We start from the raw sequence: 20,635 nt of genomic DNA, 5'->3' as shown, positions 1-20,635 counted from the left end.
TGGCCATTGAAGTAGTTTCTTTGGCTGTAGTTAAAACAGAAGAGTGCAGGGGGATATGTGGCCATTGAAGTGGTTTCCATTGGGGCAGCTGCATCCTGAAAGTGTTAGGTGGATGGAGAGGTCTGGGAAACCTTAGAACTTGCACTTTTATCATTTGGCTTTACTGCTACATGTGCACTTTGGGCTAGTCTAATCTGTGCTTGAGGTCCCTCTTCTATATCATAAGTTTAATTTTTGTGCACATTTTGTTTTGAGAATTAGCGGGATAATGGAAACAAGCATGATAACTGACAGTGGCTTAATGATTAATGTGTCCCCTGCCCAGATTCAGATACACGCTGCTTGACATCCAGACAGGCAGTATTGGGGCTGGGGGGGGGGGGCAAGGGGGGGTTGTCTGTGTACTCATTTTAACTTTTTCAAAAGTTTGTCTTTTGAGTTTAGCTTTGTTATATCTTTATATATTTTACATTATATATGTTTATATTGATTTAATTCTAAAAATATTTTTGCTAAGAGTTACCTGTGTTGCTTATCAGTCATATCCCCAGATCTCTTGCTTGAAATTGCTAAAATGGAGTAATTTAGAGATTGTACCCAGGAGTCTGTATACTTAACAGTCCTCAGTTGACTGCAGGTTTCAGAGTTTTCGAAACAGGATAAGGTTGTGTGGCAGGTGTGTAGAGAGCTATCAACAGTTTGTATCTCTGTTCCTTTTCTCTCCTTTTGGAGATGTTTCACCCAGGTTGGATTGTAATTTGAGGCAGTTAAGCCTTGTCCTCCTGAGTTGTGTTTTTGGTGTGTGAGCCACCACCATCTGCCATTTTGCTTATTTTTAGCTGTAAGAACTGGGACAAGAACTGGTGAGGTTATCTAATGAAGCAGCTTTTTACTCTGGATGTTGTGTGGCTCCTCACCCCCATTTTATCTTATTTGGACATATATTTGCTTATTACCAGGTGCTGAGGCTCAGTTGACCTCTAGTGCATAGGCTTGTGGGATGCTAAACAGCCTACAGAGGTGCTCCCCTCAACAGTACAGCTCCTGCTCTGTCAAAGGTGTCCCTAGACAGAAAGCGTAGATGACTAAGAATGTGGTGATTGTGCCACAGTGGATGTTGGTGAGTGCTAAACTCAGACCCCTCACTATGTTTGTTTTCTTAGCCAGCTCCAAGCACTCTTGAGGACATGGGAATATATCAAACATTTATTATTGGGATTGGCAACTGGGGCCTCCTTTCATCTTATGAAAGTCTTTAAAAGTTATAGTCTACAAGTTAGCTAGTAAGAAAATAGACTCAAGGTTTAAAAGGAATTCCTGGCCATTTATTCTTAGCATTCAGAATATGAATATCCCCTTTGATGGTGGTTAGAACCTTGTTTATGAGTTCAGGGAGGTTTTCTTGTAGCTTCTCTTCAGTTTGGCATGGTTAGTCTTGTTTTTAACCTGAGTGGAAAGCTTTCTTTTTGCCTTTAGTATATAACTGTTGCCATATCCAGATTATGTGTGTTATTTTCCATGTAGATCATTTCTAGGTTCTTTGATGTAATTTACACCCACATTTGCCAGGGCCAATAGTGTGAGTACATGGTAAGCCATTCAAGTTGATGAAATGTCAGTTGGTTATTGGGGAGCAGAAGTAGCATGAGAAAGTTTAAGGTGACTTCTGCCTGTTCCCAGATGAGAATTTCAGAAACAACTAGATAAATGCTGGGTATCTTCCCTGCCCCAGCCTCCAGAATAGCTAGGGTTATAGGCCTGTACTACCAGGTCTGTTACTCTCACCCATACTGGGATTGAACCCAGAGTGCCTTGTGAGTGGTGGGAAAGCCCTCTGCTACTCTAAACTGCAGATCATTGGCTGCCTTAATTTGAGAAACATGATTGTTATCCCACGAAATTGTAAGTACCATTTTGTTTATTTTTCTTTAAAGTGAAAGTGAATATTCCTATAGTGAAATGACAGTTTTTAACAGAAACTTGAAGATCTAATTGGGTTTTATTAGTGGTTGAAAAATGGGCAGCACTTCATCTGTAAGTAGGAAGGCGAAGAGGAGCAGTGCTGTTGAGCAGTCGGTTAGAGCCAGGAAACAAAAAGCAGGCAGTTCAATTACTAGACAGAGACAGCGTGATTGTGCCAATGTAAATTGCCCTGAAGGTAAGGTAAACAATTTAGAAGTTTATCCTGAGTGACTCCATTTTGATTTATTTATTTTTTTGGCTGATGTATATTATTCCACTCCAAATCACTGGCCTCCCATAGACTAAAATGAGATAGATGTCAGTGAAAGGGGGAGCAGAGACACAGTTCTGCTGCCACCACTACCTTAACAAATTCTTTTTAGTTGAAGCAGGACTCATGGCTTCACTGCAGAAAATAATTAATTTCATTTCAGGTTGGTTCAGAGAGTGTGTGTATAATATTGTTATACATAATTATTGAATATATAATAGCACATTTATATAATATATTATAATGCTATAATGTTTTTTAATAATTGATATTACATATAATATCTAATATAGTAATATGTAACAGATTTGTTATATTAGCCCAGTATACTTGTTTTTATTTTGTTTGTTTTTTTTATTTTGAGACAGGATTTCTCTGTTTAGGTAGCTATAGTTGTCCTGGAACTCACTCTGTAGATCAGGCTGGCCTTGAATTCACAGTGATTGCCTCCTTCTACCTCCTAAGTGCTGGGGTGGTCACTCCAGGAAATTGTGAGCTTGGGTTCCTCAAAGGAGTTGAGATTAAGGTCTTTTTAGCCATAAGTAAGTACTGATTTTGGTGGCTACTGAAGTTATATCTTGAAGTGCTGTTTAAGAACCCTTTAAGAATATCCTTTGACAGTATCATACATGGTTTTAGTTGTTGTCACCCTCCATTGGCCTTCCATCTGCTGAAACCCTCTTCTGAGGGACCTTTTCTGGGGAGGGGGGAAGGAGTTGGTGGGGTGGTTTGTGATTTGGGTTCGATGACATCTGATAAAGTAGACGCCTATGGCAAGTTAAGATGTGTAGTGAACAACCTGACATTGTGGTGTGCACATTTAAACCTAGCAGAGGCTGAAAGATCTGTGAGTTCAGGGCCAGCCTGGTCTACTTAAAGAGTTTCAGCTAGCCAGCCAGGGCTATGTAGAGAAAGAAACTCTGTCTTAAAAGCAAAATCAAGGTGTGTGTTGGCTGTGAAGGGCTTGGTTTGTTCTGAGAAAAAATGTCTGAATGCAGCAAAGTCATACTTGGAGCTCATTTGGGCAAATCTGCCGTCACAGTGGTAGCTGGTCTGGAATTCTTTTTTTCTCAGTGGTGAGAGTCTTTTAACTACATTCCTCCTTTCCCTTGCCATTTCTCCTTAATTTAATTAATTTAATTCCTGTCTATCTTGACTAAGAAAGTGAGTTAATGAACTGAATCCTAGGAACGGATCTTATATGATAAAAAGAAACCTTGTTGGCCATAGTGATAACCCTTTAGCTCCAGCGCTGGTAAGGTAGGGGCATTTAGATCTTTTGAATTCTTGGTTGGTCTATAAGTTTCAGGCTGTCCAGAGCTTCAGTGAGTTCCTGTTTCAACAACAAAAACCAAATAAACCTTTTTGAAAAATTATGAAGAAAGCAGAGAGGTTCAGAGAGTAAGTTTTACTAACAGTTGAGTTGTAGCTACAATTCCATCACATCCCTTTTATGACTGTCATTTTGTGCCAACTTGGCACATAAAAACTTTAAAAATGTTTATAGTTTGCATAGTTTTTTGGTTTTTCGAGACAGGGTTTCTCTGTGTAGCCCTGGCTGTCCTGGAACTCACTCTGTAGACCAGGCTGGCCTCGAACTCAGAAATCCACCCGCCTCTGCCTCCCAAGTGCTGGGATTAAAGGTGTGAGCCATCACTGCCCGGCTGTATAGTTTTGTTTTAAAATAATGTATTTTTAAAATGGTTACTTGTATTTATAGATATAATTAAGCCCTAATTGTATTCCTGAAGTTATTTGTGTAATGTGGATTATTCACATCTTTTATATTTTATACATGGATATAGAGATCATTCCTTTTTTTCCCTGGCTTTGAATAGTTTTTTTTTTTTTTTAGACTGTTGTTTTGGTTTATCCAGGTAACATACATACCTATGTATTGATTTGCAGGATTTTATTTATTTATTTATTTATTTGAGACAGGTTTTCTCTGTGTATCCGTGGCTGTCCTAGAATTCACTTTGTAGACCAGGCTATCTTTGAACATAGAGATCCACTTGCTTCTGCCTCCGAATTGCTGGGTATTAAAGGCATATGCCACCATTGCCTGGGGTTATTAAGAGCCATTTCTGGAACAGGCAAGATAAGCTTTCAATTTGACCTTCACATGTGTATCATGGCATATCATGTATGTGCATACAATATGTAAAGACTGGTGGAAAAATAGAAAAAGAAAAGAGAAAGAAACATTACTGGTTAATACCTTTTCCCTAAACCTGTCTAAACTTTTGTAAGCGGTGTCACTACTGTTTCCTTACTAGCTTATCATTGATTAATGTTTTTATTAGTTTTGGCACAGTATGTAAAATTTTCTTTCACATTACTAATAAAGCTTAATTTTTGATGTTATGTCTTGATTATATTTTTTTATTATATTTTTTAAAGTGTATTGGACATTTTAGTTTCTTTTCTGTGATTATATTTGTTGTTTTGCCTAATTTCCTACTGGATTTTTAAAAATAATTTATTTTATGTACTTTGGTGTTTTGCCATCTCTCCAGCCCTCCTATTGGACTTTTAGTATGCTGGTCTTCATATGTTGAATATTTTTCTTATCAATACATTTAACTTAGTTTTCCTGATTTACTTGGCTTAGCCATGTTAATACTATAACATAATCTTCAGAGTCCTAAGATTTGACCTCAGAAGCATAAGGGATCTTAAAGTTTTTGGAGTTGTCCATTGTCAGTGATTCAGATAGCTTTCCCTTTCCATTTCCTTACAGACACCAAGCCATGGCCTAAAAGGAGCAGTCACAGGGCTTGGTTGATTTGATAGTGTGTTTGACTGGAGAGTGTGAACTGCAGAGCCAGCCATACCCCAGGAGGGCAAGTGTGGATTCTGTAGTTCTCAGATGTTATTAACACAGGAGCTCCATAGACCCATTTAAGGATTAGGCTTTTTGCTATTTCTGCCTATATTTATAATGTGAACTCTATGTGGATAGCTCTTTGTGGAACTTCCTTGTATTCAGATTTGCATTCACCAGTAGTAACTACTAAGCTTTGTCAAGTAGTAAGAAGTTCAGCCATTTTGTGAGTTAGGAAAATAAACACCAGTGTGTTGAAATGGACGCTTTTCAACTGAGAACTCTGAGGCTTTCTCTTTTAAGTGCAGTGTTGTTGTGCTGTCCTCTTGTGGCCATTTTGAAAATGATACTTTAAGAAATGGAAGTGACCCTGTTGGTTTCAAAGTCCAGTGTCAGAAAGGCTGATCCATTTCCTAAAAACCTCAGTACAGCTGTTTTTTTCCCTTTTCTTCTCCCTTTCTCTCTTGACGTATACATTTTCTGTCCAGTTGAAAGTATAAATTTTGTTTGCAGTTTATAGCGTTTGAGTAATTTGCAAATGAATATGACTTTTATGAGGCTGTAGTAGATAATTCATGTGAACTTAATTTTTTACTGCCTTGTAACTGTTAGGCCTTGAAAGTCAGATTATTATTATTGTAGCAGAAACTCCTTTCATTTGAGGATTGTCACATATGAACTGAATTCCCCCTCCCCCCTTTGGATATAGGACATAGGTTGTGTCCTGATCTTCAGCTTCTCAAGTGCTGCTATGAAAGCATGCACCACATGCCAGGCTGCCCTTTTTATTTAGTCTTAGAATCCCTGTGAGTCCAGGTGAAAGTTCCTGTGTAGAGCTGACTACCCAGGATTACTCGGGGTTAGGGAATGTCCTGTCACTTCAGCTGTTGCTTTTCTCTATTACAGGTTTTAAAAGGAACTTGTTCTTTCAACAGTAAGGACCTCATCCTCTGTGCTTATCATCTCAGCACTAGTAAGGCAGAGGCTTAAAAAAAAAAAGAAAGAAAAATCAAAACAACCTCTCCTCCCAAAAACCTTTATAAAGGTTATTAAATCATTCCTTCTCTTGGAATATGTTATCTTAACATCTAACTTGCTTGTCCAAAATAAAGCTCCTTTCTTTGTTTTAGATAGGGGGTCTTTGCATAGCTTTCATGCTTGCCATAATTTTGTGATGATAGGCCTGTCCCCTAATACATGAGCAAGAATTTCTTTCTTTCCTTGTTTGTTTCTTCCCCCCCCCCCCACTTTTTTTTTTTTTTAACTGATTTTTGGAGACAGTGTCTTGTATAGGGTTTCGTGCCTTGTTCTCTTGCCTTGATTTCATTTTTCTGGATGTGTTTGTATTAGTTAGTGAACTAGTTTATACTTTGAGAATATTTAAGAGTTATAAGCAGCTATAAGTTCATCACTAAAGCCACAAAAATGCCCATATCTTCTCTGGTTACATCTGTTTTCCTCAGCTTCACAGGTGACTAACTTTATTTTCTTGAGTTTGGCTTTTGTAGTATTTTATTTTTTTACTTTTTATTTTACAAGCATAAGCAGAATCTACTAACATGCCCCTTCCCACAGAGGGAGCCACTCTTACCAAGTTTGTAAACTAGCATTTATATACATAAATGTGTGCTGATGGGAATGAGGGTGTTTTGTGATAATTGTATGCAGTGTTACATTTCTAGTGGTCACTTTTACACAAGCAGAAAAACAACTGTCCAAGAAGGTATATACAAGAATATTTCTAGGTTTATTGGTTATACTGAACAGTGGGAAAGAACCTAAATATTCTGCTTAGAAATAACGATAAAAACAGAAATGAGTCACAGATATTTATAGATTTTTGATTAAGAGAATAATTTGAATATGACCAGAGTGAATTGAAATCCAGTGTACTCATGTGACAGGCAGTTCATAGGCAATTGTTCTGACATGGCATTGGCACATTATGTCACATCTGCTATGAGTCCTGCTTTTCAGCAAAAGACTAAGTTTTTGTAGTTTGCTGTATTCTGCAGTAGACTGAAACTCTCTTCTAGCTTCTTCTGGATTGGTAAACTGGTAGTTTAGCATTTTTCATTTATATTGGAATATTTCTTTTCTCAGAGAGTATGTTTGTTATATTGTGTTGCTCTGATAATTTTAGTTGTGATGATTGTCATGTAACTTCACATATAAGTTCTTGTTTGTCTGGAGTTCTGCTGGAAAATGAAATCATTTCAGTCACTAATCACTAATACACCAGGCACAAGGAATATTGAGAGGATGGCCTTAGGTTTCAAGCCTGTTTGGAGGTTGACAAGTAACCACATTATTTTTATAGGATAGGACAAATGGGAGACAAGGTAATGTGTCAAATAAATATCTGGGCTTTACAAAAACTTAGATTTATTGTTCCTTAATTGGTGTTGGGACCAAGCCTCAGATTTATACATGAATAGACAGCACTGTACCACTGAGCCACACCCCTAACTCAACTGCTAGGGCTTTGGATTCATTTTTTTAGGGGCAGGAATCGCTGTGCAAAGTGAGAGGAAGCACAGGTTGAGAGTTGAAGCTGATCCCCAGGTGGGGCTGCCAGTTTTCACTTCTCATGGCAGTAATTGCAGTGGTAGCTCAGCATTTGGAAGTGTCTAAGGCTGAGCTCAGCACATGAGACAGCAAAGCATGCATGCCTACAGAAGATGACACTCTCGAAGTTAGATACTTAGTTTGCTGCATAAGCACTGTACAGGGCCTGGAGGTGAATGGTGCTGTGATTTATGCCAGGCCTCTGCAAGTGTTACACAGAGCAAATAGGAATGAGGGAAGGAATGGTAAAGAGAGAGCTGGGGGCTGGAGAGAGGTTTAGCAGCTGAGAGGGCTGACTGGTCTTTGTAGACAACCTGGGCTTTAGTTCCCTGCAACCACATGATGGCTTACAACTGTCCAGTTCCAGTGCATCTGATACCCTCTTCAGGCCTATGGTACATAGACATACATGAAAGCAAAACACTCATACACAAGACTTGTCAGAGCTTCTGTTTTTTAGCTCATCCTGAGATGGCTACAAAGACCAGGCCAGGATGTCTTGTACTTAGTTGCCTAGCTTCCAGATTCTTCTCTTGCCTCCATCTTAGGGAGGATGGCTCTTCTGAATCTCTATAAGGAAATTTGGCAGCTGGTCCTATATCTCTGTGTACAAATGATGGTGCAGAACTAACAGAGTCCTTTAGTATTCTGAGTTTTGTGGTATTGTTGGCTGGGAGAACTGTCTCTAAGACATCCAGTTCTGAGACTAGATGGCAGATTCTCAGCATTTATGTAGAAATACTGCAGCTTTTACAGCTTCCATGTGATGCTCATAATTCTTTAGGTGGCTGGAACTAGTTAAAAGATGGCAGAGCTTGGGGGCTGGAGAGATGGCTCTCCAGATAAGAGCCTTAGCTGCTTTTTCAGAGGACCCCAGCATGATTCTTAATAGCCTTGAGGCTCCTCAGAACAGTCTGTAACTCCAGTCCTAGAGTATCTAACTGGTCTCTGTAAGTACTGTACAGACATGGTGCACAGACATGCATGTGGGCAGAATAGTGATAGACATAAAATAAAGGTAAAACTAGAAAGTGAGAGATGTGATAACGCACAGATGCCTAAGCAAGAGGGAGAAGGCCAAGTTCCTTAAATCTGTCTCCATAGGTTTGTTCTGGAGAAAAACATGTACAAAATATTTAGCATATTAACCGACATTAAGAGGTGATCAGGCAGTTATTTTCTAAGGAGAAAAGATGATAGAAACACATTTTTTCCATTTTAATCTTTTTTTAAAAATATTTATTTTATGTATGTTAGTACACTGTTGCTGTCTTCAGACACACCAGAAAAGGGCATCAGATCCCATTACAGGTGGTTTTGAGCCACCATGTGGTTGCTGGGAATTGAACTCAGGACCTCTGGAAGAGTAGTCAGTGCTCTTAACCTCTGAGCCATCTCTCCAGCTCTTCCATTTTTATCTTGATGTAAAGACCTTTGTACTGTAATGTGCTTTTTGTAGATTCGGGTCAATGCAAGTTTCCAGTAATTTATTTTCATTCTTTGCTCCTCTCTTGTTTTGTCAGGGACTCATGTATTCCAGTATTCTAGGCTGGCCTCCAACTTGTTACGTAGCAGAGGCTGACTTTGAACTTCTTGTCCTTCTGATTATGTCTCACTGCACAAATATACAGACTTACACATACATACATACATACATACATACATGAATACACACACACACCAGGCCCCCCCTGCTATGTTTGAATGCATGATACCAACCCAGTTACACCCACAGCCCAGTTTCCATAGACCTTTGTTAAGTGACCTGAGTTCTCCTTTGGCAGATACAGTGGTGGTAAATAGGGAATTTCCCGCTTAAGCTTCATGCTTTTGTGGCTTTTGTGATTGTTTACCTACTTAGGATTGTTCTTTTCTGAGGGTTTGGAATGAGGAAGGGGAGGGGAGCAGGGTATGTACCTTAGCAGAGAATGCCTGGTGGTGGCATTCCCATTACAATCATGGCTTTGGAAGCTGGGCTTCTGGACTGCAGATGGGGAGTGTAGATCCCTTCCTGAGTCAGTCACCTGTCATGGAGAACCACTGATCTGATGTTTGCCTTCTTCCATTTGGGTTGGATTTGTTTTTGTTATTTTTTTTGAAATTATAACCTTTTATTAGAAGGGGGCATTTGGTACTTAACAGATGTGACTTAGTAGACAGTTCATCGTGTTCTAGTGAGGTCAGTGAGTTCTTAAGTACTCAGAGCTATATAGTTTTACCTCATTTGAATGAATGTTCTCCTGATTGTGTGAAAATATGTAAAACACCTGGTATATGTATGGTATCAAAAAAATTCCAAAGTAAAGGTTGAAAATGATAGGAAGGGAAAGCATTATATACAGCCCGAGTATAAAGGTGAATTTGAAGGTGTGGATGTTTACTTGCTGAAATTATGGTCTGAAGACGTATCACCAGAGGGTTTAAAAAAAGCAATTTATGTGGCAGTTTTAAATGTTTCTAAGTCTTTCTCTGCCTGTCTTCTCTATTAAGTCATTCAGCCTCTGAAGAAGCTTCAGCTTCAGACTCTGGCAGTCAGTCTGAAAGTGAGCAGGGCAGCGATCCCGGAAGTGGACATGGCAGCGAGTCCAATAGCAGTTCGGAATCTTCTGAGAGCCAATCAGAGTCTGAGAGTGAATCGGCAGGTTCCAAATCTCAGCCAGTCCTTCCAGAAGCCAAAGAGAAGCCTGCCTCTAAGAAGGAACGGATAGCTGATGTGAAGAAGGTATCTCTTGAGCTGGATATTGCAAATTTGCTACTATCTAGGACCAGCTAGCAGAGTGTTTCCAAAGAAGGTTGATTACTATGTCTTTTTGTTTTTGAAGATAGAAACTCGTGCACCTCGGGCTAGCCTGGCACTTGCTTTCAGTACAGCCAAGGCTGGCTTTACATTCTTAATCCTCCTGCATCAGTCTTCCACGTGCCTAGACTATAGGTGTGCACCATCGTGCCTAATACTTCTCTCCCTCCCTTGTCTTTTGTTTTCAGAGAGGGTCTTACTGTATAGCCTGGTGTGGCCTGGAACTCCTTTGTCCTCATGCTGGGATTACAGGCCTGGGCCATCACACTGCCATAGAATTTTCCTTGTCTGAGTAATAGAAAACAAACCACAGCACAACCTGAACAAAGGCAATTGTAGTTACCATTAGCAAAGAATTCAAAAGGCAAAAATTTTCACATTGATTCCAAACCTTGGAATACATTCTTTTTTTGGTGGAAAAGAATTATGTGATTGTGTGGCTTCATCAGCAGGTGTCTGAACTTTTTTTTTTTTTTTTTTTTTGGGTGGAGGAAGGGTGGTTAGGATATCATGTAGCCCTTGAGGCCAGGATGACCTTGAACAGCTCCTTCTCCTTCCTCTGCCTCCTGTTGGGATAAGAGGCATGTGTTATCTTTTTTTGTGGGGTTGGGTCTGAGCATTGTTGATATTTACTTCACCAGCGTAGGTACTTCCCAGCCCACCACATACGAACTTGTAAGATTTTATTTGAGAGATGTGTGTGAACCACTCAAAATACAAAAGAATATTGCTTTCCACTTTTTAAAAAAACACCTGAATAAAGTTTTATGTCATTATATTTTAAATTTAAGCTACACTCTAAAATTCAAATTTGTATTAATATTTTTTATATTATAGATGATATTAAATTGTAGGCGGTAGTGAAAAATTAAAGACTCTTTGAAGTTAAAAGTCAGCCATTTGGAGCTCTTGAGACCGACTGGGGTTGAACAGTTATTTTAGTTCTCAGCAAAGTGGCTGCATAATGGTATTTGGCTTTTATGGGGCATCAGATGGCTTCAGGATGCTGATGGCTAGGGATAGGAAAATTTACATTGGAGTTTGTGTGTGTTTATTTACTTATTTATTCATTTGAGATAGGATCTCACTATAAATCCATGACTGGCCTGGAACACTGTGTAGCCCAGACACCTCAAATTCACAGTTGCCTCTGTCTTCTGAGTACTGTGATTAAATACATGTGCCAAGATACCTCTGTGTGTGTGTGTGTGACAGTATCTTACTATGTAGCCCTGGCTGTCCTGGATTTATATGTATATCAGGCTGGCCCTGAACTCATAGAGATCCACATGCCTCACTGCCCAAGTACTAGGATTAAAGGCATGTACCACTACACTCCTGCTCCGGGCTTTTGTTAAAAAAATCATTTATTTTTATTCATATGTATGTGTGTGCTGGTCCTTGAAGAGGCCAGAAGAGGGTTTCTAATCCACTGGAGCTGGACCTGCAGGCAGCTGTATGGAACTGTGCCTGGCTTGAGGAAAGCATTATTGAGATTAGATTTGCATATTTAGCCTCCACCACCCAATAAATACACACAGATACATATATATCTGTAGGATTTCAAGATAAGATTGCATCTTCAGGAATATTAAAATTATTTTATGGCTAAGGTGATCAGTCATAAAAAGGTAAAAATAGATAATTCTATGTGGCTGGACCTCATATAGGGATTCCTTAAATGAGACATTCCAAAAACACAACTTCTTTTTACATCTTATTTACATGGTAGCTTCCCCTGCCTTCCCCTAACAGGAGGAAAGTTTCATTACCCATGTAGTGAGTGAATTCAAGTTAGTCCTATTTGGAGAATAGGATCAGATGGCCTCTAAAGGACAATAATACAAGCTGCTTTGGGGTGGAAGTGGTGCAGTATGACATGGATCAAAGGTGCCATGTTGGGCCGGTGTGCCTGGGCAGAGTTTCCGAGGGAGGAGACTGATGGGGTTGTCATCAGCCTGATTTAGCTACCACAGTCAGTAAACGCTCCAGAAATCTTCTGCTGAATCATACACTTAGTTTCTCTGTAGCTGAGGTTGGGAAAGGAGTAGGTGTGGGCAGAAAGACTGGAGCACAGGCCTCCCTTCTCCTTCCTCTACCGGGTTGCCCAGTGTGCTGTGCAGTTACCTGCCTCTTTCTCTGTACTCCTAACTCCTGGCTGGGTATTTTGACCTTTAAAATTGGGAGAGTTTTAAAGCCAAGAATTTGAGAATCTTACAACTTTGAATTATAAACTTACATTGGATTCTAGTTCCTGAAATGCCTATTCTTGGACCACTTTTAACTTTTTTAGGTTATTCCTTGATTTTTAGTTTATTGTAGCTGTTTGTTTGTTTGATTGATTGATTGTTTAGTTGATTTTTATTGTTTAATACTACCCTCCTTTGCTTAATGATATTATGGGGGTTTTTTGTTTTTGTTTGGTTAATCTTTTATGAATTTTGGCTTTTTTACCCCATTTTCTACTCCCCTCCCCCCCCCAAATTAGGATTTCTGTCTATATCTCTGGCTGTCCTGGAACTCACTGTGTAGACAAGGCTGGCTGGGATTGAAAGCACAGTGATCTGCCTGTCTCTGGGCACTGGGCTGGAAGGCATGCAGGACCATTCTTGGCTAGGCATGTGAAATTTATTCATCATATTAAAACCTTTAGGAGACATAATGGGACTTGTTTCCAATGCTGTTCTAGATTTGGAAATGCCTCATGTTTTGGGACTTGGTGTCATGCTCCCTCCCTTCCCTGCCCAGTATACTTGGATACTTTGTGATTGATTTCCTATTGCAGTTTCAGAGAGAAATAGCTACATGGCTTAGAATGTTTACTGTCTGGTTCCCTAAAGAAAACATTCTTCTCTGTAAACATTTCCTGGCCTCAGTGACTTCTTGTCTTTTGCATATATTTTTGTATTTTGCCTTGAATTTCTGAATGGTTTCATGACATTGGCTGCAGTTTCTGTTTTTTTTTTTTTTTTTTTTTTTTTTTTTTTTGGTTTTTCGAGACAGGGTTTCTCTGTGTAGCCCTGGCTGTCCTGGAACTCACTCTGTAGACCAGGCTGGCCTTGAACTCAGAAATCCGCCTGCCTCTGCCTCCCAAGTGCTGGGATTAAAGGCGTGCGCCACCACCGCCCGGCAAAACTTTTTTTTTTTTTTTTGTTTTCCCCCCCCACAAGACGTGGGAAACGGGACAGCGGGACTCGAACCCGCGCACCAAGAGACGGTGCGCCCTCTGCGGGCGGGAGCCTTAAGGGCCGAGCCACTGGCGGTTCGCTAGTTTCTGTTTTTAATAAAGGCCATAGTTCTAGTGTTGGTTTTCTAACTCTTCTACATGTTTAAAAAAGATTACATCTTTTCTACATGTTTAAACATGATTATATGTCTTCACACCAGTGTATCACAGTTCATTCAGCTTCTTTTGCTTTCTCTTCATTTTGCTTAAAAATCACAGAGCACGTGTAAGCATAGTAATCTCTGGGGAAGAGAGTAGAAAAACTAAACACCTCATCCAGACCCTCCTTTAGAATCACATATACAAATCCTGGTGAGAGGCAGAGGAGTAACTGCTGCTAGTGGACTAAATAGGTATGCCAGGGAGTATGCAGAAGAGGCCCTCCTCTCTAGAACCTGGAGCTGGTACTCTGCCTTGTGGGATTGGATTTGGTCAGCCCCCTCTGCTTGGGTTTCTTGTTTTTGTTTGTTGTTTCTTAGTTGAAACTGTAAGCATCAGGGAATTTAGAATTCCTCTGGACTTTATATTTAGTGGAAGTAATCAGCGTCCCATTTTAGTTTACTGACATTGGCAGTGTTCAGGATAGATTTATAGTGGCGAAGGCATTGTTACAATTTCTTCATTTGGATAAATTCTTTTGAAAGAATGCTACTTAACTTTCTCTCAAATGTAGCAAAACAGCCCTTTGGATATTTACATGATTTTGTTTGATTTGAAATAAATGTTCTGATAACGAAAATAGCAAGTAGAGTTAGGGAAAGTACTCATGTGCAATCTATTCATTTTGCAGATGTGGGAAGAATATCCTGATGTTTATGGGGTTAGGAGGTCAAATCGAAGCAGACAAGAACCATCCCGATTTAATATTAAAGAAGAGGTAAGAGAAGTAGTATTCCAGGGGTGCATTTCAGTCCCCTTCTCACCTTATCTGTGACTCAGTGGTGTGCTTTACTAGTAAAGAGGCAGCTTCAGGGGTGGCAGTTTCAAGTGCCTCTAATGGGCCTTTCTGTGAATTGACAAGTAAGGCAAGAAGGAAAAAATACTTACCAAATAATTAGTGTTTCGATCCAGTATTTATGGTGTTGTATGCTTTTAATTAAAACTTGAGTTTGAGTCTAATTGATTGTGGTTAAGTTTACTTTAGACATCTAGTATTTTGTCTAAATGAACAACTTATTTGCTGAACAAATGGAACATGGAAGTGGTTTTGGATTCACTCCAGAGAAAGGAAAGAGGAGTGTTTAATGTATTTTGTTTTTGTTAATTCATGTAAGTTGTAGTGCAAGATAGAAAATTAGTTTCTAATATATTCATATTCTGGTCTAATTATGAGAATGGAGTACTTTTTTTAGTGATGAGCATGCTAAGCAAGCACCCTGTGTCTTACCTACATCCCCAGTGCTCAGACTCGGGATTTTTAAAGCCAGTATTTTGTATTGGGTTCTCACATCTATAGACGTGGACTTGTTTCATGTTTCCCAGATTGTACCATTGTTTTGTGCAATCTTTCCATATTAGATTTGTAGAGTAAATTCTTATTCCTGTCTCAGTGAAATGTCCTCTTTCTGCCTTAGGAGGATTTTGCTATTCTTAGCTATATAACATTCTTCTGATGGAAGCTATGTGTTGATAGCCAATGCTGGGGAGTTAGGTACAGGTTTTAGTAAGTATCCTCTGAAAATCAAGTTCACATCAACACTTTGATGTTTCTGCTGTTTGAGTTCTGAGTGGCTTCTGAGCTGGTGTGCCTGTCCTACCCTCCCCATAGTTCCCAGACCACTGAACCACATTCTGTATGTCCAGTTACATGTGTATACTCCTCCTGTTGTATACATCAGTACATCTTTAGCAGGACCCAAGACTAACAGCAGTAGGAACAGTGCCATTTTGGTTCATTTGGGGGAATATGCTGTCACACTGTCTGTGACCATAATCCTTCCTTGGCCTAGTGCTGTTTGCTCTTCATTTATGATTGCCGGTGCTCAATCGTTAATTGTAAGGTGTAAGGTGACTAAATCAGTAGACAGTGTCTTTAAGGCACATTCATTAAATTTGGTATTTTTTATACATTGCTAAATCTACAATGGCTTGTATAGTTACTGCTAGCACATGTGGCTTTTGAAATTATATTTAGAATTATGTCAAATTTAAGTTTATTTCTCAGCTCTAGTAGGCACATGTCAAGTGCTGAGCTCCTATGTGGTGCCTGGCTCGCTGTGTTGGACATTACGGGTAGTTAGTTGTATTTATATTTGATGTTGCTGCTCTAGATGACTCTGAAGTGTAGACATGAGAAGGAGACACTGTTTTTCAAAGCAAAAGAATAGTGGGCTCCATCTAGAAAGTACTTAGGCTTCATTCCATCTAAAGTCTCCCTGTGAATTAAAGTCTAATCATTTCTCTCCTTCCCACTGAAGGCAAGTAGCGGGTCTGAGAGTGGGAGTCCGAAAAGAAGAGGCCAGAGGCAGCTGAAAAAACAGTAAGTCTTTCATAGGAAATGACCCAATCTGAGGGTTTTGAACAAGTCTGCATTTATGGGACAATCTTATGCCTGTCTCAGGTCTCAAGATACTGTTTTAAGTTTGTCAGAGCTCCAACTTCAGCTTCTCAAGTGCTAGTGGTCTAAGGAGCTCAGTTAAGTGTTTTTCTTGAAAGTAAACAAATACCAAGGTAGACATTGCATTCTTGTCAAGTACAGATTTAAATTGGCCAATCTCATGTTGATATGGTAAGATTCATATTGTTTGGGCACCCATTTTATTATGAAATACATAATGTTTTCATATAATTCTAAGGTTGTAGTTTATAGATCAGAAGCTTTTAATTCTCGAACTTAGAGTTAAAATATTTTACAACAAATTATATTCTGTTCACATTATTTTTTTGAGCATTAGAGATTGAATATAAATCCTCACATATGCTGTAGGCAAGCACTCCACCAGTGAGCTAAAACCTTAGTTCTGTGCTCATGAATTATGGAAATGGTTTTCTTGCAATTCAGTTTAAAGTCTTTATTTTTGTATGTTTATGTATATGTGTGAGTGTGCATGTGGAGGTCAGGGGACAGCTTGTGAGAACCTTTCATGTAGGTTTGGGGATGCAATGCAGGTTATTATGTTGGGAGGTGTACACCTTTGTCTGCTGGACCATCTCATGGGCCTTCTTTTTTATTTTGACATAGGGTCTCTAGTGCCGTAGGTCAGCCTTAGTCATATTTTGTAGGTGAGGATGACTTTAAATACTTGGTCTTTATGCCTCTTTTCCAAATTCTGGAATTACAGATGTATACCACCACACATAGCCATAATACGATTTTTAAAAGACAGTCTCATTCTTTTTTTTAAGATGTATTTATTTTATGTATATGAGTGCTCTATCTACATGTATACCTGCATGCCAGAAGAGGGCATTATATCACATTATAGATGATTGTGAGCCATCATGTGGCTGTTGGGGATTGAAATCAGGACCTCTGGAAGATTGGAAGGTTAGACAATGCTCTTAAGTGCTGAATCATCTCTCCAGGCCTAGAGTCTCCTTCTTGCCTGGAGCACAGGGCTTGCCTAGAGCTCACGATGTAGATCAGGCTTGCCTTGAACTGTGGCAGATATTGTTTGCTTTCCTTGTGCTGGGATTATAAGTGAGTTACCTCTGGCTTTTACTGCCCAGGCTAGCCTCAAACTTACAGCTCTCTTGGTGATGAGAAGAAAGGAATGTGACATATTGTTTTATTTATTTATTTATTTATTTATTTATTTATTTATTTATTGAGACAAGGATCTCACTATTATAGACAAGTCTGAGCCTCCTGCCTTCACTTTCCAAGTGGCAGGATTATAAGACCCTCTATACCTAGTTGCTCACTGTTTTTAGTTTAAAAATTCTGTGAATCAAAAATTGTTACTAAGTAACACTGCCCCCCACCCCCCATTTCCATGGTGTACTGTTCCATTAGCTGTATTGATTTTGTAGATCTTTTTTTGAAAAATGTAGGTATCCAAAACCTTGTGTATCATCAATCAATTCAGGAATACTTCCCACCAGGGTCTCCAGTTACATGTTCTGTGATTAGTAGGCAAATTTGAATTTCTTAAACCTATTTTTTTCATCTCCAAAACAGTAGTAAAATTTCTGCTCACAATTAAGTTGTTACATTAAATGTATATTACTAAAGAACTTTGTAGAGCAGTATTTAATATTATCTTTCTTGAATCACCTAGTTTCCTTTGTGTTTTAAATACTGACTTGTAGTAAGCAGGCTGGGCCATCTTAGGAGCCTTTCTTTCACTTCTGTTGCTTGAGCTGCTTGGGAGACTTTTCTGTTGTTTGTTTGATTGTTTAGGTCTAATGGCCTTGAGGGGATGTTTTTTGAAATGCCAATCTTGATCACATTGTTAAAATATTTTAATTATTAAAATATCTTAGTTATAATCATGCAGGAGTGTGTGTGTCTGTGTGTGTGTCTGTGTGTGTGTGTATGTGTGTGTGTATCTGTGTGTGTCTGTGTGTGGCAGAAAGGTGGAGGGTTAGGGGAGGAGATCATGGTTATTTATTCCTTTTCAGTATATGGGTGACTGGGGAGTATCTTTTAAGAAGTTTTTTTTAAGTTGGCTTCCTACAAGAAATGAGCACAGTTACTTGTTAAAGAGCTGTGTGTTGGTCGGAGTGGGGGGATGTTAGGAAGTTGATGATTTCTTACCTCATCTCCGCAGACAGCTTATCTTTTATTCTCCTATTGAGTATGGTGGCAAGCTGTAATCCCAGCTCTTGAGAGACAGAGGCAGAAAGAAGCAGATATTACTCTGATGAGTTTAAGGCTAGCCTTGTCTACACAATGAATTCAAAGCCAGGCAGAGCTATATAGTGGGTCCCTGTTTCAGGAAAACCAAGCCAAATAAACAATTCTCTTTTTTCTTGTTTTTGAAAATTAAAACAAAATATGGCCAGTTTCAAACACCTGCACCTCTACTTGTCTAGATACTCTGGAATGTGTAAGCTTAGCTGTAATTTTTCCTAGGTCTTCAACGGTCTTCTGTGGGTTATGATTGAGAAAAGTAGCTGTGAGGGTTTGCTGTGCCTGAAAGCAGCTTAGTCTCTCCTAAGAGGAGCATCTCACTGGACTTTAGACCAGTTGATTTGATCCATTTTTTTCCTTTTACATTCTTAGTTTGGAAGAGCCCACATTCATTTGGTTGTGTGTACAGTTTTAATTTGACTGCTATACTGTGGCCTCAACACACATTTACTCTGTTGGAATTTTAGTTTGCTATATTCTTTGTAATGTATGATAGTGCTAGTTCAGATTACATGATTCTGGATTTTTTTCATCCCTGGACTTTCCCTTAGTTCTTAATTGCCCATGATTTTGAGAATTGTTTCTGTGAGGCCATTTTTTTTTTTTTTTTTTTAAACTGCATAACTGTTGAGTTCCTTTGGAGGGGTAAAAGAATTGTTCTGAGTCCTAGGGAGAATACAGACTCACATGCCAGTTTCCCAAGTGCTGGGTTTACCTCACTCTTCCATCTTCTTGACAATCACCTTCTATTACTTAGATACCTTTTTCGTTTCTTTTTCAAAGTTGCTTCTAAACTCATCATTGTCCTGTCTTACCTTTCTGACATACCATTGTGTCTAAGTTCTTTATATTCTTCAGCAAAGTTTTATACTAGACCTCGAGTAAGCAGAAGAAGCTGGATACCAGAGTATGGCTAGATACAAGAAAGTCTGTTTTAAAGAAAGACTGATAGGTAGAAACCAGTAACAGGGCATACTAAGCTAGTCTCCATCCAAAAGTACCCAGCATAGCTGACTGAAAACCTGATAGTGCTCTTTCATTAGTTAACTTCTTTATTTAACCAAGGCTATTTTTATTTTTCATCCTTTATATTCATCTTTGTGCAAGGAGTCAATGACATAAAATGATAGAATCTGAATAATGTACATGAAAGTACATTGTACATTTCCATTTCATGAAAGGGTAGATTCTCCTCTTCCAGCTTTGACTACTTCAGGTAGAGCAGAATTAGTTGCAGTAGTAACCGATCAGTAACTCTTACAGTCGTTAGGAAGGGCCCAGGAACCTACAGATTAGCCTCTTGTGGGAGGGAGCAAGCCAGTACTGTTTTTCTTGTCTTATGAAGAAAATTAATTTGACTTGGTAGTTCTGCAATAGGCATCTTTGCTATGACCTCTGTAAAAGGAACCCATGGGTACCGTGGTAATTGTTTTGTTTACAGAGGAACCTCAAGCATGTGCCTGCCAGGTTTTCTCTAGGTCTTTCATGCCCAGTAGCTATCCCATACTTTGTTTACTACAGTGAGAAATGAGCTAGGTCCCCGTGGTATCCTGGTTAGCCTTTTTTTTTTTTGTTTGTTTTTTTTGTTTTTTGTTTTTTGTTTTTTCAAGACAGGGTTTCTCTGTATAGCCTTGGCTATCCTGGAACTCACTTGGTAGACCAGGCTGGCCTCAAACTCAGAAATCCGCCTGCCTCTGCCTCCCAAGTGCTGGGATTAAAGGCGTGCGCCACCACCGCCCGGTGTCTGGTTAGCCTTTAAAAAACTAAAGTTCTTAGAGATAAAAGAATACCTATAGGTTATGGCTCTTTTAAGCATTGTAAGATCTCAAGGAACATAGAACACTCTCTGTATCAACTAATGACTAAAATCTAAGTCTCAAACAGAACAGATTATTTAGTCAAGTGGTAAGTTAAACACTGAAAAATAAATTCAGGGACTGTTGTCTTAGTTATGTTCTAAAGACTTAAAGCATTTTATATAGGTTGTCTGTGGAGCCTAAAGGAAGACTGTTTGCCTAACCCAACAAATAGAAGTGTTGGGGCTAGTGCCCCTCCCCCTGTTCTAAAATATATTTCTACCCAATCTCAGCATCGTGTGTTAATTTGTTAGAATTCAGAGCTTTCATGATTGACAGTTTTGAGTCAGAAACACACTCTTTTGCTAGTTCTGATGCATGCCAAAGGTTGTT

General features: G+C 39.2%; 1 protein-coding gene across 7 annotated transcripts in view; it reads left to right on the top strand.

Annotated features, from left to right (window-relative positions):
• Chd2 (chromodomain helicase DNA binding protein 2) overlaps nt 1–20,635 on the top strand; it is a 125,916-nt gene that overhangs the window by 26,506 nt on the left and 78,775 nt on the right. For all 7 annotated transcript variants that reach the window (XM_076935902.1, XM_034501482.3, XM_076935889.1 and 4 more), the window contains 3 exons: nt 10,119–10,350; nt 14,442–14,528; nt 16,069–16,130. In XM_076935902.1, coding sequence (XP_076792017.1) covers nt 14,442–14,528; nt 16,069–16,130 — 149 coding nt within the window. In that variant the 5' untranslated portion in view covers nt 10,119–10,350. The remainder of the gene's footprint in view (nt 1–10,118; nt 10,351–14,441; nt 14,529–16,068; nt 16,131–20,635) is intronic.

The sequence above is a fragment of the Arvicanthis niloticus genome, chromosome 1 (genome assembly GCF_011762505.2).
Source record: "Arvicanthis niloticus isolate mArvNil1 chromosome 1, mArvNil1.pat.X, whole genome shotgun sequence".
NCBI lineage: Eukaryota > Metazoa > Chordata > Mammalia > Rodentia > Muridae > Arvicanthis > Arvicanthis niloticus.
This window is presented reverse-complemented; position numbering and strand designations above follow the sequence as displayed.